The 26,372-nt window shown below is 39.1% G+C and overlaps 1 protein-coding gene across 21 annotated transcripts in view; it reads left to right on the top strand.

Moving 5' to 3' along the window:
* SVIL (supervillin) overlaps window positions 1-25,674 on the top strand; it is a 137,797-nt gene extending 112,123 nt beyond the window's left edge. For all 21 annotated transcript variants that reach the window (XM_040546523.1, XM_040546520.1, XM_040546506.1 and 18 more), the window contains 21 exons: window positions 2,556-2,703; window positions 5,311-5,400; window positions 5,483-5,569; window positions 6,599-6,776; window positions 7,058-7,230; window positions 8,465-8,620; window positions 9,391-9,527; window positions 10,037-10,184; window positions 10,311-10,456; window positions 11,425-11,600; window positions 11,715-11,859; window positions 12,204-12,480; window positions 14,339-14,490; window positions 15,720-15,825; window positions 16,628-16,835; window positions 17,496-17,629; window positions 18,334-18,489; window positions 18,893-19,036; window positions 23,182-23,303; window positions 24,115-24,270; window positions 24,396-25,674. In XM_040546523.1, the coding sequence (XP_040402457.1) occupies window positions 2,556-2,703; window positions 5,311-5,400; window positions 5,483-5,569; window positions 6,599-6,776; window positions 7,058-7,230; window positions 8,465-8,620; window positions 9,391-9,527; window positions 10,037-10,184; window positions 10,311-10,456; window positions 11,425-11,600; window positions 11,715-11,859; window positions 12,204-12,480; window positions 14,339-14,490; window positions 15,720-15,825; window positions 16,628-16,835; window positions 17,496-17,629; window positions 18,334-18,489; window positions 18,893-19,036; window positions 23,182-23,303; window positions 24,115-24,270; window positions 24,396-24,482 (3,126 nt within the window). In that variant the 3' untranslated portion in view covers window positions 24,483-25,674. The remainder of the gene's footprint in view (window positions 1-2,555; window positions 2,704-5,310; window positions 5,401-5,482; window positions 5,570-6,598; window positions 6,777-7,057; window positions 7,231-8,464; window positions 8,621-9,390; window positions 9,528-10,036; window positions 10,185-10,310; window positions 10,457-11,424; window positions 11,601-11,714; window positions 11,860-12,203; window positions 12,481-14,338; window positions 14,491-15,719; window positions 15,826-16,627; window positions 16,836-17,495; window positions 17,630-18,333; window positions 18,490-18,892; window positions 19,037-23,181; window positions 23,304-24,114; window positions 24,271-24,395) is intronic.
* The last annotated feature ends 698 nt before the right edge of the window (window positions 25,675-26,372 follow it).

Below are 26,372 nucleotides of genomic sequence, written 5' to 3'. Positions count from 1 at the left end.
TGTTTGTTTTCTATTTGGAAATAAAATTTGCACTTTGAAGATTGGCAAGGCTTATGTTTCTCACAACATCTTCTCTCGAGCAGAATGGGCTTTAGCCAGCTCATTCCTCCAGAAATGCTGCCCTTTGGCAATTGTGCAAGCTATTTAAACTACTCCCAATTACCAAGGGTATTTGTTATGAAATTTTTACTGACAATTGCCTTGGCTCAAACTAGTTTTCTAGCTATAGAAAATAGTTCTTTCTTTTAAGTACAGCATATGCTTTTGTTTTTCACCAGGACTGTTATGGTGAGTTATATGAGTTAGGGATTGCTTGCTTTCTATTCAGCTCATCATTTTTTAAGTTCATTTGTTCATTAATAGGGGAAGGTGGGAGTCTTTGTGCATTAGGAAGAGATCTGATATGAAATTGCTTCAGGTTTTGTGATATACGCATCCAGTCTGATTTTTAGGAACTCGAGGATGTTCTGCCCAATGGAGCAGCTTTAAATCTTCCATTAAGAAGAAGTTTGTTTATGCTGTTAGAGAGCTACTTACTCTCTTTTGTTCTTTGACACTGCTCCAGATTTACTCATGACCTTTCTTAAAATTTATGTGTGCAGTGATTAATGCAGACACATTCCAGATCTGTGCCTTCAGAATTTCCGGTAGCTCTGCACATTCTTCATGTATTCTCTGGAAGGAAAATGTGAAATTAAGCCCCCTATCACTTGAGAGAGAAAACAAACAAACAAAACTCACCAACATATAAAAGAACCCATATTACGTCGTCTTGCCTCTTCTTCACTTCCTTTCGTATTGTAATCAAAGACAGCATCCTTGCTAAATTAAAAATATTTGTTTTGTGTTTCAAATTTCACTTGTGGTTTCATTGGAGGGTGTTCATTAATTTCCTCACCAGATCTCCTGTAATGTGTTGCTATGATTTTTTCTGCCAGCTGCTCATCCCAGAGGTGGCTGTGCTTCCAACACTGGAATGAGTGGAGATTGAGGAAAACAAATAGGGGTTGCTTTCAGTGTTTTCATTTAAAGTATTCAGAGGCTTTTACAGAAGAGGAAGCATTACTTGAATAGACTTGCATTTTGATATTTCTGTTGAACATTTTGGAATTCTAGGGAAAATTCTGAGTGTTTTATCCTGATTATCACGATTGGCATAGTGTCTGGCTGCCCAACTATCTTTCCTGATAACTTGGGTGCAAACATTACTGCAGAAGGCTGTAAATGTACATGGAACTAGAGGGAGGAGTGGGAGGCTTGCATGTTCTAGTCCTTGTACAAGCCACTTCTTGGCTTGTCTTTACTCTTCTGCCTGATGGATGCTGCCCATGGTACATGCTGAAAGCCATAAGAAAGTCTCTATTTCCCTGTGCCCCCTGTAGTCACAACAGTTCTTGTTTAGTTTTATTTACAGTGTTAACCTTGGATCGATTTCTTCAGTGCTGTTGATTTAAGGAAAATAAATAAATATCTGGGTTTATATCCCTTCCTTGTATCTTGACATCAAGAAAAGTGTTTACTTCACATTCACAAGCTTTTGGGTTCTTTTTCACTTCAATTCTTCTGTAGTTGTATGAGCTAGTGCTTTGCTAAAGCTTTACATTTTCATGTGGTTTTTCAAATCTAGCAGTTAAGTTATGAAAAAAAATGTCAAATAGCACACAACTTGGAAGTAATTCTAGAGCTGACAGCCCCATGGACTAGAATGATTTCTATGCCATATAATCCCTGAAACGTTGCTACTTTCTTAAGCAAAGTGCATTGAAGCAATGTTTCCATGGCCTAACCTAGCTACAGCTTAGTATGTAAATTCCTTCCTGTTTAATGTACCTTCATCAATCCTTTGTGTTAGGAGGGCACTAAGATGCTTAATGCTCCTAGCTGCATCTAATCGCTCAAGCTGTTTGGTGCTACTCTGTAAAGAAAGCAAGAAAAGCTGAGGGTGACCCATAAAAAAAGGTGAGGGAGGAAATGATCACAGTCATTGGAAAAATATTCAGAAGAGCAAACTGACCTAGGACCTAAAGTGAGCAGCCTCTGGAGAGATAAGGCAGCTAATCCTGCCTGGAAAATTAAGTTGCAGTAAGAGAGTGATTCAGAAATGACAAACTGAGGTTCCGGTTCTTAGTTGTTATTCCCTGTGCCACCTGCAAATTTGCACACTGGAAAACATTTGCTGAAAGTCAGATTAGTGATCTCAGTAGTGTAGCAAGTCACATTTCAAGAGAACAAGGTCTGGAAAATTATATCACATCCAGAGTAAATGGTTTGTTTTGCTTAGAGGGATGCCATTTGCCTTGGCTGGTGGTTTCAAGAAAAGGTCAAAGAACATAGACCAAAACCTTATCTTCACAGTCTAATGAGGAAGCAAAACAATGAGGCTTGTAAGGGCCAGGGTCACTAAGCTCTATCTGTGACTTTCCTTTAGTAGCTTGTTACTCCTGTTCTCTTGCCTCTACAGCTGGCGTTTGAAATGTTCACCCAGTACTTTGCTATATTCTGGTCGGCTTACTTATTGTTAAACATCTCTTTCTCTCTTCCCCCTTTAAAATCAGAGGCTAGCAGATAATCAGGAGAGTCAAATGACCATTGAAGAAAGAAAACACCTGATTACAGCTCGAGAGGAAGCCTGGAAATCCAAGGGTAAAGGAGCAGCCAATGACTCCACGCAGTTCACTGTAGCTGGCCGAATGGTTAAAAAAGGTCAGTGATGAAATGATCCCAATATAAACAAGCCGCTGCTTATCTGTCTAGTCAAAATAAAGTCAGGCTAAAGCTAAGCAGAAACAGTATCCATGTTTAGCAAGAGGAAGGCTGTTTATATTCAACCAAATATCACACCATAAGGCTGTTCTCTCTAGCTTCTTGTGGCTGTTGGTGTTGATCCATTTTTTTCTGCACTACTGCACTACCATCCAGTTGTTACCGGGATCTGTCTTGACTGGTGATCATCAATCACTTCAATGTTCATATGTTTCATTTTTCCTTCGAATACAGTCCAGAGGGCACAGTCGGATTATTCTTTCTTATTTATTTCTCATTTGAAAACCCAGGTGCAGTTTCTAGAGAAAAGTTGTGAAATCTAGCCATTGCTGTTGCTGGCACTTGCCCCACTCCTAGGATCTCTGGGAATATTTAGCAAACGTGTTATTTTTATGGATGCTGTTTTGGACGACAACTTAAGTGTTGTGTTTGGCTCAAGAAATCACTGAACAGATTTCTGCGTAGAACCAGGGAGTAGAAATGACATGGGAGCAATGCTGACATTTTTGGGATCTCTTGAATTCAGCCCGTCACTGTTTCCAGATGCAATTATTCTCTTGAAGTGGAGAGAAATATGTGAAGGTTGTCCATGGTAGAATACAGCTGTTCATGCAGTGGTTCTGGGAAGATGATAGTTTTGGAAGAAGGTACCTAAACTGATCTCTTGTAAGTAGAGAATACTAAAGTTTGCTCTGTGACAAGAAACTGGTTGTTAAACGCAACAACAATGAACCCTGAGTTTCATGACAACCACCCAAGAAACTCATTGTGGAGTGAAAGCAGCATTGCAACAGGGAGTAAAGCTATTTGCAATCTAGAACATACTCTGTTTACGGATATGACAGATAGATGATACTGGCAATTGCATCTATTAGCAGTGTACTTTAGCTTCTGCTTACATTGTTTTGCTGCGAAAAATGCTAGTGGTCAGTGTTTCAAGACTAACCTGCTTTGGAGGGTCACCAATAAAATGTGATCAGTTGCCCACAGACTGCTGGATGAGATATTTTGCCAAATACATTGATCTTTCAAAAGGAAGAGAAGGTGATAGCATTTGTTCTTAATATGAAAAGACAAATATCCTGAAAGGATCTCTTTAGGTACTGTGATCAGTCTTGTGGAGAAACAAGGTAATCCAGTGACAGTGACATCAATAAAAGTAGTCCGAGTGGGATTTTATGCAGATGTGTGCTATTTTTGTTGCCTAGAAGAAGAAATTATCATGATAGGTTTTTAATTTAAGGGATGATGAGAAAGCAATGCAAAATTAAATCCTTGTTACATACGGGTGCACAGATGCTGTATTTTAATTGCTTCTTACAGCTTAAAATTTTTCAGTCCTACTCGGAAGGTGATTCTTGACTAACATCTGAAGCAGATCTCGTTGTGGTCTTGTGGATTAAGTCCTGGGAGAGCTGCTTAAAAGCTGTGTCCTCTCAAATACATCTTGTTGAAGGCTTTACCAATTGACTTAAAACCTGATGAATAATTGAGTCTCTTAGGTAACAGGGAAAAGTGTGTTTGTGGAAAAACTACTTGATTATATTTTAAATCTGTGCTGGTGTTTGGCAATTACGACTTGCTAGGACTTGCAGTAAAGATGGTGGAAACATGGTTAGCGTAGTTTCTCTCAGCACAGCATTGGTTTATCTGATCAAAACAACTAATGACTTAAACTTATGTGACTCAGTAATTAGTAAGCTATGGCTAAATGGAGAACAGCTATTAGAGGAAGGCTTAAATATCATTTTCCTCCCTCACTGAAAACCTAGGCAGCAATGGTTAATAGATATAATCTTCACTACAGTATGCTTTTTCACCTAATCAAAAGCACTAAATCCATAGAGCACAATTTGTTTAACTAGAGCAACAGATTCGTATCAAAAGAACAAAAATGTCCTTTGATTTTTATCTACTGAGTCGAAAATGAATTGCTTCATGATAGTTACTGAGGAGGGAGAAGAGTACAAATTCAACAATTTTGCTGTATATGGTGGGGATTCTTCCATTTCTACTTTTCTGCTTCCATGTGCTCTAAGACAACAAAACAAAACAAAAACACACGCAAAAAAACAGCTGTGCGCAAGAATTACTGCTTAATCCAGGGACTGTATTCACAGGTCAGATGCATCCTGCTATGTTTGTTAAAAAAAATTTTGGTTAAAAAAGGGTCCAGGTAGGGGAGACAACACCAAGGTCTGGGTAATTTCCTTGCTCTTTTTTTGTATCTTTTTGTTCAGAATGGTTGCATGTTTCTAGAGTGTGGCCTGGGTAGAACTCGAGTCCAAAATGTAAACCAAGTGACAGTTGGAAACAAAGCTTTGTTCTTGTGAATGGGGCAGTTTCTGAGATTGCTGTTGATTTAAGGAATGGGCAGGGCAGCACACTCCCAACATCACTGATAAAACAGTTGTGGAGGCTGGGGTAGTATAAAGGACTGTAGGAAATGGCAAGGCTCATCTCTTTTCCCTATATGGCTTGCTCTCTTATTGTTCAGATGTGGTCTGACATGAGACTGTGTTTCTTATGTTCTCTGTTGTTATGCAGGCCTGGCTTCTCCAAGTGCACTAACACCAGTAGCATCCCCTTTCAGTAACAGGCAGAAGTCTACCACTCCAGTGACAAAGCCCTTGGAAGGTAAGGAACAAAAATGGCTGAAATAAGTTCAGACTTTTTTACTTCCCTTGACTTAACCAGTTTTACTTTCTGTTTTGCTTAGAAATTGAAGCCAGGCCTGATATGCAATTGGAATCCGATATGAAGCTCGACAAGCTGGAGTCGTTCTTGGGAAGGCTGAATAACAAAGGTCAGTACAATTACCAAAGAAGGCAATGTATTCACTCAGACGTCACTAAATCACTTGAAGTACTTCTAAGTTAAAATATCTGGTAACAGAAGCTGAATATTGCTTTGTTCAGACAATACTTTCTGATTATACAGCTTGTTTTCCTGATTCAGTCTTTGCTAAATTTTATCAAAAAAAAAAAAAAAAAGCTATTGCTTTACACATATACAACAGAATAAATCACAAATGCAAAAAAATGCAACTTTCTTTTTTCTCCACATACGATGTACACATTCTTCTTGAGAGCAAAATTTCTGAAATCTACACACTCAAGACACTCTGAACCGCATTGAACATATACCATGAAACAGCTTTAAATGTTTTTTAAACTTACTAAATTGAAGATATGACACTAAGCTGCTCCCAAGCACAATTCATCCACCTTCCTGAGTTTTGAAAATTGATTTTCTGTAGCAGCTCATACAGCTTCCTTGAACAATTTGTTGGCCGTATATGAAGCTGTCTAGAGTCCTCTAGCTGTTTCCATCTCATATGTCGGTCTTCCATGTTGTACGACAAAAATTCTTTTGTGAATTGTGTCAAATACTGAAAATAAATGTATTCACATTTCAGCAGCAGAGGCACTAGCATTGTATAATGATTGCACTATACTAACTAATCTCAAGCAGTGACTTTCCACTTGTAGTTTTAGTAGATCTTTTCAAGGGAAGGATTTATTTGGTCAGAGGCACCATGGAATACACAAGACCATAAAATGCATATAACATCCTACCAAAACAACTAATTTTTGATAGCACCTATCTTTGTATTTAGCCATTTTTTCAACCATTTTGTAACAAAGATCTTTGCATATCAGTAGCACTTACAGTCCCACTTTATCATTTCTTTTCCTACAGACATTTCTACCATGTTTCCCTTAAATTCTATCAATCAAAGAAAACCAAAACAAAACCACAATGACCATGTTAACCTCTTCTACAGTTAGAAACTCTAATTCAATTATTTAATGCATGGGTTCTTTTCCTGTAGTTGCTGGGATGCCAGAGACAGTACTGACAGTTACAGGAAAATCTGTGAAAGAGGTGATGAAGCTGGATGATGATGAAACATTTTCCAAATTTTATCGCCATGTGGATTTCCCTTCCTCCTCAGTGCCTTTGGACCTTGATGAGGACTTTGATGCCATCTTTGATCCCTATGCACCAAAGTAAGATTTATTATTTTCATTGTTTTGAAAGGAGATATAGGGGTGGTGGTCACAAATTCGGCTTTAAGATATTTTAGTAGATATTGTAGTAGATATGTTAGTACTGGGCATGTCCATTTCTTCTACATATTTTTGAAAACACCCTTTGGTCTGGATTGGTAAACTGATTATGATTTCATTACAAATGTCACACCCCAAATCAAAGCAAATCTCCTGTCATTAGATGTTCTGTCTAGCAACTTAAACTCAACTAATGATTTTAAACACTGTTTGTTTTTCAGGTTAATATCTTCTGTAGCAGAGCACAAACGTGCAGTGAGGCCTATGCGCAGAGTTCAGTCTTCAAGAAATCCCCTGAAAATGCTGGCAGCAAGAGAAGATATACTTCATGAGTACACTGAACAAAGACTGAATGTTGCCTTCATGGAGTCAAAGCGAATGAAAGTAGAAAAAAGTAAGCTAACAGGATGGTTTGTACAAGCCACTGTCATGCTAATTTAATTAAAAACAAAACAAAGAAAAAATATAGAAGGAATAAAACATATTCTCCAAGAGACCATAAATTACCTGAGGTATAAGGTTGAATGTAGGTTGGCCTAGGAGGTCTGGAGAAAAGGGCATGTTTTATTTCCTCAGGGAAAGCTACCTGCAGCCTCCTCTTGTGCATATTTATTTATTTTTAGCAGTCACCTTGTGCAGAGGTACCATTGTTACACTTGCAGGGTGAGGGCAGAAGAACAAGCAAAGCAAATCTAGCAAAATATTATGCTGTGAGGGTTAGGGGGAGCTGGAAAGAATAGGTAAATTTTTGTTCGAGTACACTAGCCTCAATTTTGGGTCCTTGTATTCTCTCAAACTGGAACTAGCCTTCTTGACTCCCAAAGGTTAATTTCCATAAAGGATCTGTGCTCTGTAGCAGGTCTTCGTGTTTTGCTTGTGACATTGCTCTGTCCTGAGAACCAGACTGACAGCAAGAGATGATACTGTAAAAATTTATCAAAGGTTTGTCAAGCCACTTTTAAAATTTGGGGTCCAAGTTTTCTTCATTAAATTTGAATAAAGGGAGATCATTTCTAAAATTTGCCTGTATTGATGAAACACTAATTATATGTCTAATACTTTATTGCAATTTGATGAGAAGCATTTCCCTGAATTATAAATTCATAAACTGCTTTGTCTTTGGTTGCGAAATAAGCAAAAGCAGCCAAGAATTTAAGGCTTTAAGTTTACAGTAAAACATGACTAGTTCTTTGAAATATAAATGGCTGTTGCGTCACACTAGCCGAGACAAATCTGAAGTGAATTTGAGTTCATTAGCTTTGGCTACTTGGGTCTCTTTCATCATTAATCACGTATATGGCATTGAAGATCTACACAGTACTTCACAAAACATTGGGTAAGTCATGTTTCCTACGGAAGTTAGTATTTCTGCCAAGGATCATAATTCTGACACTGACAGTTTAGTTTTGGATGGTATCTGGAGACTTAGGTACTACTAAACCCACAAAGCTTTGAGGGTAGCAGTTAATGCAAGTTCAACCTGTTTTTTACCATTGCTATTGTGGAAGGGAAACCTGGAAATATTTGAGGGAAAATATTTTTTGTAATACAGCAACCAAAGCTATTTTGAATATAATTTTGTCTTTTTTGTGTGTTTTTTCTCCAACTTTTTTTTTTTAATGTGCAAGTGTCTACAAACTCAAATTTCTCAGAAGTAGCACTTGCTGGCTTGGCAAGCAAGGAGAACTTCAGCAATGTTAGCCTGCGGAGTGTTAATCTAACAGAGCAAAATTCTAACAACAGTGCTGTGCCATACAAGAAGCTAATGCTGCTGCAAATTAAAGGTATGCTAGAGCTTTTTTTTTTACTTTCTGTACATTCTGGGCTGACTGCACTATGTGGGAGTTGCCATCACAATTGAATGCTTAGTTTGCTCTAGGAGATCTCCAGGTCAAGATTTATGCACAAAAGCTTTTAGCTTTTCACACTAAGTGAAAACTGTGTGACAAATGCAAAACCTTAGAAATAGGTTTACATTTTCATTACTGGTGTATGTTTTCTAAGGAGAAAACAGAATGTTTCAGGAATTATAGCTATCTCCCGTGGAAATTGTTGAACTGTTCCATTTTTCTAGCGTTCAGTGTAATTTGGAGGTGAACTGAAAATGTTTTTGCTCCACTTCCTTTTACATGACATAGCAATGTGTCTGATTCTGCAAAATAATAGCTAGTTTTTTTGGCAAAGTAAAATCCTTAAAACTTTTTACTGACTTCTGAAACTGTCTCATACCTTCACTTAAGCATATGTAAATGGTTTTAGAATTTGGCTGCTCCTCTGCCATTTACAACTGATTTCTTTCCAGAAGGGCATAAAGTTGTTAAAGCAAGAACAGGAAATAATAGAACTATTAGCTGATAGGAGGCAACAAATTTTGCTTCCTATGAGTAAACCCTTCTTCCACCATAATGTTTTTTTAATTCTTCTTTTTTAACAGTTCTTTTCCATATAGTTTGCTAAATGTGCCAGGAGTGTTTGTCTTTCATTCAGAACAATTAGACTTTGGCATTTGATGGCATTATTCATAGGAATATAATTAGCTTTGTTTTATCTTTAGGAAGAAGACATGTTCAAACAAGATTAGTTGAACCAAGGGCCTCATCACTGAACAGTGGAGACTGTTTCCTGTTGTTAACTCCACATCTCTGTTTCTTGTGGGTAGGAGAGTTTGCAAATGTCATAGAAAAAGCAAAGGTAAGTACTAGTTCATTTTTTTTACTATTTATTTTTAGAACTATCACAGCATACATCTCTTTGATGTAACTGAGCCGTGGTGCCAGTTGTCTCAATAAATTTGTGTGTTACAAAGTCAGGTAGATATGCAGGTTTCCCATAAACATGTTTTAGCCTGTGTACTGAATGAAAGCTGACATAGGAGTGTGTAGGTTGCAAAGCTGCAAGAGAAAAGAGGATATCCTCAGGAAATGAATTTGCACACAAACAAAAAATAGTCTGAATTGCAGGATGTCCTTTTATTCCCATGTTCGTTAAGATCAAGTCTTGTTTTAAGGCAAATGAAAGAATGAATGTATTTCTGTAACTTTTTCTCTAGTGTCTGTTTATTTAGTGCAATAAATAATAACTACTTCTACTGCTATTTCAGGTATTATATATTATCTACTTTTGCCTTCTCCTTGAATGCCATATGCATGAGTGTTCCAAAGGCTTATGCAATCCTGTTCAGATAACTCTTAATCTCCTAGGCTTCAGAACTTGCAACTTTAATTCAAACAAAGAGGGAACTTGGCTGTAGAGCTTCTTATATACAGACTATTGAAGAAGGAATAAATACCCATACCCATGCAGCCAAAGACTTCTGGAAACTCCTTGGTGGCCAGACAAATTACCAGTGTAAGCATTCTTATGGTTACGATATCTGCTGTTTTACCACAATAAAATAGTTGAGTTGGTTCTGTCTAGAAAAAAATATATATAAAAAATTAATATCCGATTATGTTTGACAATCCTTCCCTTAAGCCGCTGGAAGTCCTGAAGAAGATGAAATGTATGAAGCTGCCATAATAGAAACAAATTGCATTTACCGCCTTGTAGAGGACAAACTCATTCCTGAGGATGACTACTGGGGAAAGATGCCAAAATGTACCCTGCTACAACCAAAAGAGGTATCGTGCCACTTACTGCTCCTGTGGTAAGTGCAGGAACATACAGCTGATAAGACTTTCAGTAACTGCAAATGCTCATGGAGAGGCTCACTGAAAATTGGTTCTTCTGTGTTTCTGAACATGTTGCTGCATAGAGTGTGCTGCAGGTCTCAAGAAACTTAAGCATGTTATATTTAAAGTGAAATACTATTTTAGGAAGTGTAGATCTTTTTGTCAACGGTGGCTTCTAACACTCCAAAATTATGAAGTAGAAAACAAGAAGCACTTCAGAAAAGCAAAAAATAAAAAACTGTTTCCCATTTCAAGCATTTTTATTTATATCCTTAGTAGCCTTTTTTCTTTCAAAGAACCATTTCACTCCTCTAAGTGCAAATTAGAGCAGATTTCTGAAATAAAGGCATGATGTACTTTTTTGAACACATTCAAGTTGCAGCCTGTTTGCTGAGCCAGTTACCCAGGCTGTATGTTCTGTCAGCCTTCCTGTTCTGGGATGAAGTACAGGTCTACACCTCAGAGAAGCTTGCTGTAGTTGGACAGCATTCAGTCATGCATCAGAATCAGTTTTTAAGAAGTCAGAGCTCTCTAGTCTGCTAGTGACTTAGCTATCACCTAATGACACACCTCACAGCATCCCCAGTATTTACTTTAGTCATCTTTTTGGGTGGTCCTGTGCAGACCCAGGAGTTGGACTCGATGAGCCTTGTGGGTCCCTTCCACCTCAGGATATTCTATGATTCTAGTATCAGCAACAAGTAGCCATCATGGTGCAGACCACTGCCCTGGCCTTACTTTCATTATAGTGCTAGCAGTTACTGTTACTGCAGAAATGCAGATATTCGGAGGAGTTTGTGTTGGACACATTGTCAGCTTGCAGTGTCAGGAAACTGGAGGAACAGGGCATCAGCTAACCTAACTGTATGTTACTAAATTGTTTTTTTGGTTTGGTTTTGGTTTGGTTTGTTTTTTAGGTGCTGGTGTTTGATTTTGGCAGTGAAGTGTATGTGTGGCATGGAAAGGAAGTTACTTTAGCACAAAGAAAAGTGGCATTCCAGTTGGCAAAACACTTGTGGAATGGCACCTTTGACTACTCAAACTGTGACATAAATCCTCTGGACCCAGGAGAATGCAATCCCATCATACCCAGGTACCAAAACTCAAGTTTAATCTTTGCGGAAACATAGATTTCTTGCCCTTATTTATCGCTTACCTTATCGCCCAGTGTTTAATTTTATTCTATTTCTTTTATTCCCTTGTACAGAAAGGGACAAGGACGTCCAGACTGGGCTGTGTTTGGCAGACTCACAGAACATAATGAGACCATACTGTTCAAAGAAAAGTTTCTTGATTGGACAGAGCTGAAGAAACTCAATGAGAAGAATTCTAGCGAATCCCTTCACCAGAAGGTGCATTTAATAAGCATGATAGGTATTTCAAACTAGATGGCCTAGCTGGGATGGAAGCCAGGGAAGCTTGTTCTTAAGGATTCAGAGCACTTCTTTTTATCTTGCTGGCTTTGACCTGAGGTCAGAGCATCACCACCTATAGTGAAGCCACAGAGTTACTTTTTATTAGTGCTGAGCAATTCAGTTAAGACTGGCAAGGTGGTTTTGACAAGGCATCAAGTGATGACAATGTATCAAAGTACTGAAATATGCAGGAGTCAAACTGTTTGGGTGGAACTGTGGGGTAAGGGGAAAAAAAAAAAAAAAGCTATGCTCAAAGAAATCTGTTCTGTGTTTTCTCACAGGAAGAATCCAGATCTGAGACTAAACCATACGATGTCATGCTAATGGTAGCTGTGCCTCAGACTACTGTAGGCACGGTCTTAGATGGAATGAACATTGGCCGGGGCTATGGACTTGTAGAAGGAGAAGATGGAAGGCAGTTTGAAATTATCACTGCATCTGTGGATGTCTGGCACATCCTCGAATTCGATTATAGTAGACTGCCTAAACAAAGCATAGGACAATTCCATGAGGGAGACACATATGTTGTGAAGTGGAAGTACATGGTGAGCACTACAGGTTAGTGAACAATTCCATTTCATCCTGCTGAAACATGGATAAGTGCAGCTAAAACTGCTGCCGTTAGTGGCAAGATCCAGACCTAGACTTCCTTGTATGTGAAACTGTTTCAAAGGTTAGAAATGCTAATTTAGCCTTCCTAGGCTGTTAAGTAGTAGAACTTTTATTTTTTAAGGGAAAAAAAAAAGTGTAGTTACTTTTCATACGTCAAATGTAATACTGTCCATCTCTGCTTTTACCAGACGGTGGTGTTGTACATGTTCACAAGACAGCTCATTAAGCCAGAATTGTGCCCATAACTTAACACCAAAATAATTAGGCAGCTGGGCTAATGACAGAGGCTGAATGTCTTATAAGAGAGGTAGGCTTAGCAACAAGGAAAGCCTTTGCTGGGTAATAGAGAACAGTAACAATGACAGGAAAAGCCCATACCAACTCATTGCCCTTGCTGTCCTTTTTGCTGTTTCTGGAAACCCTTTGCTATGGGTTTCAGTCGCAAGTGGAAAATTTTGACTGTGTCCTGACAAAATGCCTGAGAGCAGCAGGTAAATGTTGAGAGTCAGTCAACTTGGTATGCTCATTGGAACTCTCCCTTCTGGCACTAAAATAAGAAGTGGCTTTTGTGGTAAGTAAAATAGAAATAGCCTAAAAAATGATTGCTCCAAGTAGGAAAATATCAAAATTGGTTCAAAGGAGTAAAACAGCTATACAGCTTTAGGCTTTTAGCCAAAAAATGTAGGCCTTATTCAGGATCGTTGAGTTCAGATACTGTGAATCCACGAAAAATACCATAGCTTGTAAGCCTTAGGAGAAGTGGGTAACACTAATACTGAACTGTAAACAGATTTTTATTGCAAATGGATGAAAACGTATTCCATCACTCCAAAAAAGAATACATTTTTATGTAAGAGTCTGTACTTTTATGGGCTTGGATGTACAGTTCACAGTGAAACCATATATTTTAGAAATGACTAGTAGTTTGAGTATTCTCAACTTGAAAAAAAACAGGATGCTCTCTCCTAAGTATTTCAGTTGGATGCTGGTCAGCACTGCTGAAGTTTTAATGATTTTTTAGGAATCTGGTTGAAAGCTCCTTGGTTTTGAAAATCTTCAGTTAATTATATCTGTTTATGTAGTATTCACTGGAAAGAGTAAAATATTCTATAACTGTTTTTATTGTTGAACTTCACTTACTCTAAACATTGTTTGCTTATTATAACAACTAAATAACGTTCCTCTAAAAAAATGTTGCTGCTAACCCTGTTTCCAAACCAACATGAAATATTGAGTTAATTTTAAAAGGAGAGGGAGGGGAACAAGGGAGAAGCTTACCCGATCCTAACTTTTTTTTACAGCTGCAAAATCTGCAAAATCCTGCTTTGGTGTTCTTTTGTTCTGTAGGTTTTCTACCAAGAAAGATTTTTCTTTTATACCTGTAGCTTTGTCAACTGTTGCTGTTTCCAGTATCACTCAGCAGCCAGCTACTTTGTCTGCTGCCAAAGAACAGTGTGTAATGTGGAAAATGAGCCATAATGCACTCTTCTGGTAACATGACGGGACATACCATTTCACAGGCTAATTTGCTTAAGTGATTGTCAGTTATTTTTCTCCAGATACTACCAGTTCTTCCTTAATGCTCTTTTTGGCCCACATGGGCTTACCTCCACCTGAAGAGACAATACCAGCTTTGCACAAGGGCACACTATACTGGCTTGGTGACCTAATGTTCCTCCAATTGGACATTTTATCTTTCCTGTTCTGGCTGGGATAGTGCTGAGCTGGCAGATGAGATTAAACCACGTGTTATTTAAATTTATAGCCAGTGTTCTTTCTTCAGCATGTGCTTTCTGTTTTACAGTTGGAAGCAGGCAAAAAGGAGAGCAACAAGTAAGGGCTGTTGGAAAGGAGAAATGTGTATATTTCTTTTGGCAAGGAAGACACTCCACAGTGAGTGAGAAAGGGACATCAGCACTGATGACAGTGGAGCTTGATGAAGAAAGAGGAGCACAGGTGAGTTTCCTGCAGACCTGGGTGGAAGTCCTGGTAAGATTTGCCTGCCCAAGTGGCCACTGGCAGTAAACGTGGGTTATCTTTTTTGCCTGCTCTCTTTCTGTTAAGGTGTCCTTGCAGGTACAAATAGCCAGCCCTCAAAATTACTTTTAGCTTTAGTCCAACTTCCAGAGACACATCAGCCTCCTTTATGGATGGCTATTTCCCAATCCTTCTTATGAAGAAGATGGTTCTGGGAATGGCTGAAGAAGTCTTCTCTCCTCCCCACTTAGGGATAGGTGAAGCACAGTGAAAGAAATTTGTGCCTTTCCTTCCAGTACATATTCAGGTAACAGGACTGTCTTCCCAGCACTGAGAACAGGAGAAGCACTCTGTTTCATTGAACTCTGTCAGAAGCACTCTCTCTGTTGGGCTAAGACATGAAAATACATTTGAAATCAAATTTTCAATTTCTTTCCTCTGTAATTATGGCGGAGATTGCCTTGTTTTGCAGAGATTCTAGCAACTGCAGATACAGACAGTTTAGATCAGACAGAGCACAGGCTTGCTTGCTTTGTCTTTAGGCTGAGCTAACTGTTGCTGTGGCTTGACTGTTACTAGCACACAAAATAGGAGATTTAAAGTTAGTACCTTGATAAAGCTGTAATTAATTCTTCAACAGCAGTATAAACATGCCTAGTAAGCCAGTAGTTCACAGGGCAGATGTACAAATACACTTGGCCCAGTGTGTGCGATGCTGTGCAAGCTAGCTGATTTAATGATTGGCTGTAGCAGATTAGCTATATATAAAATTTAATAAGCAAAGAATATGCAGTTGTCACATAAGCCAGTTTTGCAGCAAATTTTAAACCTACTTCAGTTCCTATGTTATGTCCATAATAGTTTCAAAGAATATTAGGCAGTATGGCCTAGTCCTATAAAGAATTCAAACAACAGTTAATTTAATCTAATCCAAATTAAAGTTTATTTGGTGTTTCTTATCCTCTAAAACTCTGGATTGTTGGATTCCAGATAGAGGTTTCTTTTAATATGCAGGTCACATATGAAACTCATTGCATGTTGATATACATGGTAACTTAAACAATAGTCAGCAGTTTCAAAGTACAAGGAAAGCCATCTTCGAGGTTGGCCACAACTATATAAATTTTAATAAACCACAGGGAGTAGTTTTTTTAAGTCTATATACTTGCTTCATTTTTTTAATGAGTACTGGTGCTTTCAATTTTCAGGTACAAGTGCTTCAAGGGAAAGAACCACCATGCTTCCTGCAGTGCTTCCAAGGAGGAATGATTGTGCATGCTGGAAGAAGGGAAGAGGAGGAAGAAAATGCACAAAGTAAATTACTGTTAGAGTTTCTGCCCCCAAATCCCTTTTTACCTATTGTGAAAGTCTCAACTTCCATACTCTATGGAAAAGAGCAATGAATGCCATGAAAACGATGAGACTGCCTTGCTTTCAAGGTCGTTTGTTTCTTCCTTGAGCTTTGAGTGGATTTTGTCAGTCAAGAGCAAGCTGACTTTGTTGTATTGATACATGTATAAATTGCTCTAGATGTTTTTTAATAGAGCAAAGTGCCTGTTTGCAGTATGTTCTTTTCTACATAGTCTAGGAAAAAGATCATTTTTATGATCAGTTCTTCTGTGACTAAAGCAAAACTAAGTTTTTGTTACCCATTCATTGCACTTTGCAACATATTGCTTGAATGCTACAGTTAAGGTAGGGGAATTTCAAAGCAGATGGAGCTTGGAAATGTTCCAGCTCACATCTGAATGTGACCTGCTGTGCCTAAGGTGCACAGAGGAAGCGAAGCTGAATAGAAGGACTACTTGGTTTATTTCCCTTTTTGTTCCTGTATGGAACAACAGAAAAAAAACTTGACTCTTCTGCTCATAACAGAGCAGACGTGACTCTTCAAGTCTCTCTACTAGCAAGGCTTCATAGGGCATTTTTTTCTGCAGCAGAGTTTCTCAAGAAATGTTAGCCAAACCTGATGCTTAGCTAGTTTATTCTGTGACAATAGAGATGTACAGTATGTGAAATTCACCCAGTATCAGAACAAATGTTCCAGAGCAGAGGTCTTGAATTTTCAGTTCCACATGACTGTATAATACCGCTGCGCTGTTCCTGTCTGCTCCAGGTGACTGGAGACTATATTGCGTGCGAGGAGAAGTTCCCAATGAAGGAAACTTACTTGAAGTAGCATGTCACTGCAGCAGCCTGCGTTCCCGGACATCCATGATTGTCCTCAATATAAATAAAGCTCTTATCTACCTGTGGCATGGCTGCAAAGCACAATCTCACACCAAGGACGTAGGAAGAACAGCAGCCAATAAAATAAAAGAACAGTGAGTGTCTAACCTATGTTTTGGAGATGTTTATACAGACTAAAATTGTCTGCCTCAAAGAAAAAATGAAGAAGAGCTGTCCTCTGAGTACAATTGTAGCATATACATGCTTGCTGAGGAGGAGGAATGGCAGGTAGTCTATTCATTGGAATGGGGAAAACACATGTTCTGTGATCACTTTCACTTGGCGTCAAATGCACTTACTCATCCTACTGTACTAATTACAGTTGCAAAAATACTGTCTTTCCATTTGGAGGGAGATGCTCAATGTTTGAGTAGCGAACTAAAGCCCAGTTGATAGGAGGATTAGAACCAAGGGAGATGAACCTTGTGAATAAGGGAGAGGAAATGAATTTAAGAAAGCATGTGAGGACAGCAGTAGTTACAAATTTGTACAGTGAGAATCCCTCGAGTGAATTCATGCAAGCATCTCTTCCTCCTTGGGTATGTGATCAGAAATGCTATGAGAATGGTTGTTGAAATTCTTTGCCTTGTTTATTGATAATTTTTGTCGTAATTTTCCAAAAGATTATTGACATGGAATGTATGACAAGCCTATAGGGTGGTTTGGGGCTCTAATAATACGAGGGGTCAGCAGGTGTGTGTAGTGGTGACTGGGGCAGGAAAGTTGGGTTCACTCTATTTCTTTGTGTTTCGTAGATGTCCGCTGGAAGCAGGGCTGCACAGCAGCAGCAAGGTGACAATACATGAATGTGATGAGGGGTCAGAGCCGTTGGGATTCTGGGATGCGTTGGGAAGGCGAGATCGAAAGGCCTATGACTGCATGTTGCAAGGTAGGCCTGCGTTTCTGGGTTTGGACTTACTGTGTACTTTGCTGGTCTACAGTGCTATGAGATTTAATGTAAAGCTTTTGAAGAACTTCTCAGCAGTTGAGGTGATCCTTTCAGAGATATGCTTCCAAAAAAACACCCAAAAGCAGCCACCCTCCACTGAGTCGAGTAATACTGTTCAAGAAGGCAGAAGGAAAGTGCTGGAACACAAAGTGTTTCATTTTCTTCTCTCCCCCTTCTGCAGCCCCTCTGTTTTCAAGCAGCACAGAGCAACACTTAACGCTGTTAACAACACATTTTCCTTCTCTTCTGAAGGGATTAGGGAGTGGTTCTGCATACATTCTTGTCCAGTCTTTGCTCGGAACTGCCAGCAAAGGTAGCAGGGGGATTGATTTATAAAGTGAAAAATTTGTCAGCTGAAAAGTAGACTCTGAGATGGGCTTGCTTTACTTGAACTGCAAAACAGCCAGTTATGAAACGGCTGATAGCAAGTAGCCAGGATCATATTCAAGCTGATGGCAGCCAGCCTTTTAGCTCAAGTTCATCACAGCTGCTGCCAGTCCCCCAGGACATCTGGTTATCTTTCTTGATTTTTTCAAAAAACTGAGAACTTACAGTCACTCTAAAAGTTGATTTTTATTTTTTTTAACATTCATCTCCATCATTTTCTATTGGAAATCTTTTTTTTAATTTTTTGTTCTTTCAAGATCCTGGAAAGTTTAATTTCACCCCCCGCCTGTTCAGCCTCAGTAGTTCATCGGGAGAATTCTCAGCCACCGAGTTCGTCTACCCTTCAAGAGACCCTGCTGTCATCAATTCTATGCCATTCTTGCAAGAGGATCTTTACACTGCCCCGCAGCCAGGTATATGTTTTAATATATGTCAGTAACAAGCAAATAGGTAACTGTATCGTGCCTTGGGCAGCAATTCAGTTACTGTAATCACTTCTAACTCAATTCATAGCAGGAAAATGTGCGTATGTGATGCTTATACAGCATTAAGCAATAAAAGTAATTTTTCCCCAATAAAGATGCTGAGAACTAATCAAACGTGCACGTATACCAAAAGCTTGCTATAAAAATACCTTGTTTATATCAGAAAATCTGGGTTCAGCTGAAGTTCAGCTGGATGAATAACAAAAGGGATTGGTAAGCATTGAAATGATCCTGTTCTGATGCTGACGAACATGTAAGGCTGAATTTGTTTGCAGAATTCAGAGAACTAATAAGTGGCTAATGGTGGGTTTGTTGCTTTTTGTCTTTATAGCACTGTTCCTTGTTGACAATCACCATGAAGTGTACCTGTGGCAAGGCTGGTGGCCTGTGGAAAACAAAATTGCTGGATCAGCTCGAATCAGGTGGGCTACAGACAGGAAAAGCGCGATGGAGACAGTGCTCCAGTACTGCAAAGGTAACAGATTGCTGTGCCTGGCTGCTCTGAGTGTGTCGTGCCTTTCCACGCATTGCTGTCCCAAGGTAGTCGCTCAGGTGCTCCCCCAATGGTGTTGATAAGCACAAGTGTATTTGAAAGTACATTCTCCACTCTTCATTAGCAAACCATTTGCCCAGTAATGGCATTATTCCCAAGTTGCCACGTTACTCTGGTGACCCATTTCTGAAAAGCTTTTTTCCCCTCTGTGCCCTCATTGTGGGAGCATAGTTCAGACATCAGATTTTTAAAAGTGGATTCTGAGAACGGAGCTGCTTAAACCTGATGCTTTCTGTCTAGCTCTTCTTTGATTTCATAAGCTTCTGTGTGTCAAAAGACTGAAGGAAAATACTGTTTGCTGATGTAACTGGGTTTTGATTTAGTGGGACAGATGGAAAGTCTTTGAAGATCCAGAGCAAGTCTCACACAGAAACAGGTGGCTGCTGGAAAAGCTGGAGCACAGAGCTAAGGCATTTTCTCAGTAGCTTCCTAGATTAATTTCTATAAGGCAGAGCTACTGCTGCTCAGTGAGCAGTGATTCAAGCTGCAGTTGATGATCATGTAAGGGTACTCTGACCAGATTCTCTTCTGCACTAGTGTAGTTTCCCTGGGACACTGTAATGCTTTCCTTTCATTTCATCTAAGGTTACGTGAGACTGGAAACAGACCTTGCAACTTCCAGTGGCGGATGAGCAAAGAAAGGTGTGGGGGTACTGTCCAGGGAAGAAGGCACAGTAACAGCCACGTTCTGTTAGTTCAGAGCAATTCTCACTGTGAATAAGTTGCTAGGCCTTAATTGGTGCAAACTATGTCCTTTTGCAAGGAAAGGCGTATCTCTTAGAGACCTTGAGACCTCATGATGATACTGATTTTTTTTCTGTAGCAAAAGCTTTACAACTTGTGACACAGCTGTTGGCAACTGTCATCCTCTCACATGGACATTGGTATGTTTGAAGAGAGAAAACGATATCCTTGCTGGATTCCACCATTATGAGGATAAAGCCAGTCTCTACTTCCCAAGCATGTCCAATAAGAGCAGGAGCAATTGCTGTGTTTCTGTTCAGCTGGCTCTTGTCACTGAGGGGAATTGGTAATACCTCGCAGGAGATGGCTGAAAACCAGTAGTGGAGACACTGAAATTTGATCCTTATGAGACTATATTACTAACCTGTGTAGTTCACCTTCTGATCGAAAACAGCAGGTTTTTAGGAATGGGGTGCTAAAGACAAGGTAGTAGTTGGAAAAGTCTTCGGCAGTGACTGCTAAATTCCTAAAGAAGAAGCTAGCTACTTCCTTCTCCTCCTACATCCCCCCCAGTTGTTTTTTTTTTTTTTTTTTTGCAAGTCCAGAGGAGCAATAAGATGTGTCTCTGAGATCATTTCATACAGTGGTCTTCACAGCAGAAGCAAATGTCAGCACAGAGGAACAGAGCCTGTACAATGAAGTGCCTAGAGTTGCCCAGCAGGCTGGTGAGAGAGAGGGAAGAATCCCCCAGTCTGTATTCCTCATGTAGAGCTGTCATCTTATGGTAAAGAAAATCGTATTTTCTGGCCCAAGCAAAGCTGGAATCTGATACACATGCTGAGGTTTGGATACTTTCCCACATTGCTTGAACATCACTGAGTTAGATGATGGGAAGATGGATTAACACCTACCTTCTGCACTGGGATAATTTTGCTGCGTCTGAGTTTGCACAGTGGAAAGCTCCTCAGTGAGTCCTCGTGGGTCTGAAGTTTAGCATACATATCATTGTTTTTTTCTGGCTACTAACTTTTTAGCCCCTGGCCATAACTTTGCAGCAGTGATGGCTTTTCCCTCTTTGCCTTGGGGTTGTTCTCAAGAGCTTGGAGCTATGTGGTTGGATAGGTACAAAGCAAGTTTGCTACTCTTAAAAAACCAATTCTGTTTGCATTATGTCAATTGCAAAGTTGATGTCACAGTCACAGAACATGATCTTTGGCAGTTTTTCACTGTTCAAGCTGTGTTGTTTTGCTGGTCCTTTCATGATCTGCCACTGGGCTGTTCTGTCAACCAATTCAAAATTTCATTGTATCAGGCTATCGGGGCTGACTAACTTATCAAGGTGGAGAAAATAAACACCAGGAGATACCAATGTTGCAAATATTTTGACTATCAGAATGTAGAAGAGTGATCAAAAGCATTAAAAGACTTTTCTCTTATTTTTCTCTTTCCATTTCTTTTGTCCTCTGTCTCACTTTTTTCTTTTTCTTGGCTTTATCTACATGATGATATGAAAAAGATTGATTAGCAACTCTGAATACCCCTGGAATATACCTTATCAATTCTCCTTGTGCATAAATTTTATTTAACTTGTCAAAATGTATTGAAATTTTTTGTGTGTTTTTATCTGCTAAATCAGCAGTCTGGAGAGCTGAGCCGCAGACAGCTAAGAGAAGGAAGAATCTGGTTTGACCATTACGGATTTTTACTGAGGAGATCAGCTTGTGATGAGGGCAGAGTTCATGCAATGAAAATATTTTTCTGCTTATGTATGAAGTCAGTCTTACCAGAGGGTTACACCTATACTGGACCATTATCAAATGCTACTTCCCTTTTATCTCTTGGTTAAATTACTGAGACTGGAGCAGTTCAATTAGAGCAGAATTTTTTGAACACAATGTTTTTAAGTACTTCTTGAATCGTTCATGGTTGAATGAACAAATAAACCATAGGGGAAAATAAATATGTGGAAGAGAGGACTTACGTGGGAGATGATAAATCTGTCTAAATTATGTAGTTAAAACATTCACATTCTGATACATTTGTTTGACTACTCCACAGAGCTTTTATCTCTAGTATTCAGAGTTTCATGCTAACATATTCTCTCTGAACAGTTTGCTACTAATATCTGATGTTAAGCCAAACCTGTTATGTTCAGGTTTTGCCAACTAACTGGAACAATGATGTCCAGCCAGGCTCTCTCTTTGCATTCAGCATAGGTGTTACATCAGTTCCATGGGGTGCTCCCTGGCAGTGGGTAGGTGGCCCTGTTCTTTTCGATCTTCACACTTCGCAGCCCACACAAATGAAGTGTAGGTGGCTTACAGTAAGCAAGCTCATCTTTAGTAGATTTGTATACTCTTGAGGAAATCTTAGTGTAGTAAAGATGTTCTGAGACTGAATGTAGAATTTTGCATGAAGTTACAGCCTTCAGAAGCAAGTTGGTGTAATATTGCTCTGTTAGCAATACTGCTTTGATTCTGGACTTAGCAACATGTTCAGATTTTCCTTCTCCTGTCTGAAAGAATGATACGATTTGATTGAGTTTGAATCCAGCTAAGATGAAGGTATAAGAGTTTTTAGAACAGTAGCTCCTCCCAGCACTAACCGTTTTGTCTGCCTCTTTCCAGTAACATTTGGAGTTTATCAGTGCTTTTGAATCCGTGTGGTATGAATTAATTCGACCAACAACAGGGCCTTTATTCTGCTGTACTGGGTGTAATGACTTCAACTACTTCTCTGATAGGGCCTCTCTCCCAGTCAGGGCTATTGCCATGTCCTATGTAGTGTACACACGTACCTGTTTTATAGAAATGGGACTGCCTTTGAAGATCACCAGTAATTACCAACCAGCTATTGCAATACCGTTGGTATTCTTCAGATCCTGTTCCTTTGAATTTGTAGTAACAAAATGATGTCAGCATCCTGATTTAAGGGCAATTACACATTCTTACTTAAGCCTTCAAGCTTAAGTTTGATTTGCTGGCAGGACACTTCTGCTGAGCATATTAGGAGGTTTTATTTACCTGAATTTGACTAATTTCAGACCAGATTGCTTGCTCTATTCTCGCTCTGTTCTTGTAAGATAAGACATAGATTGGGTTAGGAAGAAAATGTGGATTTCTTTTTTCAGTGTACATCGTTTGATCTTTGTGGTCAGATACAAGTGAAAAACTTACTTAAAAATACTGAAAAATATGTTAAAAGATGCCATACTAGATTAAAAAAAAACATCCTGGTGAAATTTATTCCTAAGGCCTTAAATTACTTCAGCTTTTTAGGAGACAATCCATTAAACATACTTACAAAGTAGTTCTGTGTAGTGGGTGACCCCAGAAAATGTGGTACAATCTTTAATTTCTCTTTTTTGTGTTTTGGCTTTTTAGGAAAAAATGTTAAGAAGCCCCCAAAATCCTACCTAATTCATGCTGGCCTAGAGCCTCTGACCTTCACTAATATGTTCCCAAGTTGGGAACACAGGGAAGACATTGCAGAGATCACAGAAATGGTAAATCTTTTCATTGTATGCACTGTTGCCTATTGCTTGTAAGTGTGTCTTGTGTTGTCAGTAGCATTGCTGGTTTGTGCTGTCAAGCCCCAAAATCCAGAGGATAAACCTATTAAGTACAGTTTAGGAATCTGCTCAGGGGAAAACAGACAAACAAACAAACAACAAACATAGCTGAATTCTGACTGGTAGTGTGGCTATCAGAGGCATTTCCAGTTGTTTTCCATGTAACTTCTAATACTGCTTTTTTTTAAAAATGGGGACTAGAGAGAAGTGGTGCCTGAATCATTTCTTAGAAACAGATGTGCTAGAGTTTAGCAGAACAGCTGTTTCGGCTTTGTGGAACAGGCACCGACCTGCAGCTCTGCTCAGTCCTCCAAGCTGGAAGAGCTGAGGAGCGAAATGCCATGCAAAGAACCAGCTGCTCGAATTGCTCCAGCACTGACTTCCCCATCTGGGAAGCACACTCACACCGAATTACACGTGACTGCTTTAAAAGCATTCAGTGAGGGGTCATCTCAAGGCAAATGACATTTGCTGCTTCTGCAGCCATCCTTGGAGGAAAATGCTGGCTTTATGACTAAACACAGAATTCAGCCTTAAACTGGGATTCTTAAAGTGCACAATGTCCTTCTGCAAAGCACAGGCGTTTTTGTGAAATTGTTGTAGGCAAAGGCTGGTAAGCTGTGTGGATCTGCAGGTATAGCTTTGTGGTATGGGTTGATCCCATGGCACCTACAGACAGTTGCTTTTATCGGATGGTTTCAGTACTGTGATCCTGAACTTACTGTTTTCCCTTTTCTCCCCACAGGATGCCGATGTTTCTAATCAGATAATCCTTGTAGAGGATGTGCTGGCCAAGCTGTGTAAAACTGTGTATCCACTAGCAGATCTCTTGGCTAGGCCTTTACCTGAGGGAGTTGACCCACTGAAGCTTGAAATTTATCTTTCAGATGAGGACTTCGAGGTAAGGAGAGAAGGGGTGCACTGTTACTCTGTGCATGTATGTCTACCCTTGCTGTTAAGTCATTTGGCAGTTTTGCTACATGTAGGTGTTCTTACTAATAGCGTATCCTCTTGTTTTAAATGCAGGTTGCATTAGAGATGACGAGAGAAGAGTACAATGCACTGCCATCTTGGAAGCAGGTTAATCTGAAGAAGGCAAAAGGACTTTTCTAAGCTGTGTTTATTGGAGTGAGCTCTAAAGGGATGTCTGTTTTCACTTTCTATGCCCTTTAGCAGAATTGTACCCCACATTTACAAAATAAATAGAAATAATCTGAAGTTATTAGTGACTACCTATCTGGAGGTGTGTAATATTATAAAAGGCCAAGAGAACTCTTTGGAAATGGAATTTGATTTTGACTCTTAAAGGTAATGTGTTTAAGCTCTGCTCTCCTATGCACTTAAACAGTAGTTTCTTGAGCTACTGCTGTAGCTGTCCTTTGGCTATATACAATACTTGCCATTTTGTTTTTGAAGAAGTTCTCTTTGTAAAGTGTTATTTTGTTAGTTTGTGGATTACAAAGAATTTATATTTATATAAACACATAGAACAAGTATGTATTTAACAATGCAATATATATTCACTTTCGAGACTTTCATGTCAGAAATACAGAAAAGTAGCTGGATGGCAGTTGCTTGTACTGAATTAGCTATACCACCAACATGTATCTCTTATGCATTCTGAAAAGTTTCTCTTTGCAATAGGTAATGAATTGTTCTCAGTGCTGCTTCAGGTGCTAAACTGAACAAAGCGTTTGTATTTATAGCATGGATTTCTTGAGAAACTATGCGAATCAACCTTTATACTTTAATATCCAAAAATGTATAGTGCCTTGTTTTTTGTGTACAGTTTATATACAAAAAAAGATTGGTCTGCATTTTGAAGATGGCTTAGAACGGTCTCCTACATTACTTTTATAACAGTAGAAATAAAAACATCTCAGTTTCTAATACTTGTTGTAAACATTAAACATGTCTTTTGTGATATAAGAACTGAAAGTAAAAGCTTCTGAATAAACTCTTAGCGATGCTCTGACTTGTCATTATTTTGTACTGTAAACTGTACTAATTCATTGGAATCTTCCATAACATGGTATTTTATCAAAATACTTTAACCTTAGGTGTCTGCGGGTGTTGTACGGAGTTATAACTGGGGAAGCAGATAATCAAAAAAAAATACATTGTATGAGATAAAACTAGGTTGTACAACACTTCAATGCTGCATGTTGGAACAGTCACACAACTCCTGTATCTTCTGAGTTGCCCTGTTTTATACATGAAACCAAAATTATTATGCTGATTTTCAACCTTTGAAAAACCTTTTCAACCTTTGTGCAATTGGGAGTAAAACTTGAACTGAAAATGAGCGTGGCATTGTGTTCATTCTTTTCAATTAGCACTGAAGTCCGAACTGTTTTCTTTCAGCTAATTAGCATATTGGGTAAATATCAAGTAAAAAAAAATCTTTATTGTTTGAAATGTTTCCCAGGCTTTTGGCATTTCTATAACAACTTGTGTGGTTCCCCTCTGGTGGCCTAGTGGATTTCACATTTTGATTCCTGCCAGCATGAATAAGTTGTCTTCTGCAGTGCAGCCATTTGAAACTCCTCCTGCCTCGCTGAAAAGTGACCACCTGGAGGGGGGACTGTTGCTGGTCTTGTAGTTCTCCTCCTAGGCCCAAGGGAATGAAGTAGGATCTCTAAGTGTGGAAGGTGTAAACTTACTCAAGGTCTGCAGTAAATATTACTCCGTAGTTAAAATTAGTCTTGTTCTGAAAGATCAGTTAAGAAATTAAGCTAGCCTTTAACTAAATAAATCAAAAGTACAGAAACACACAAACACTGTTCAGCTGATGCGAGATATCACAGGTGAATTTTCAGAACTGGTGTATTTCTTTTCATACTGGTTTCTGTCAAGAACTGAAAATAACACAATAAAAGGGCAGCAACAATATTTAGAGCCAGGATTCTTCCTATACAGTGTCCTATACTGCTGTTTCCTCAGAAATCCTCAACTATGTCTTCTGGAAGAGATAACACTCTTAGTTTGAAAATGCAGGGCTTT

Source organism: Cygnus olor, chromosome 2 (genome assembly GCF_009769625.2).
Source record: "Cygnus olor isolate bCygOlo1 chromosome 2, bCygOlo1.pri.v2, whole genome shotgun sequence".
NCBI lineage: Eukaryota > Metazoa > Chordata > Aves > Anseriformes > Anatidae > Cygnus > Cygnus olor.
The sequence above is the reverse complement of the archived record's forward strand: the minus strand, read 5'-3'. Positions and strand labels throughout refer to the sequence as shown.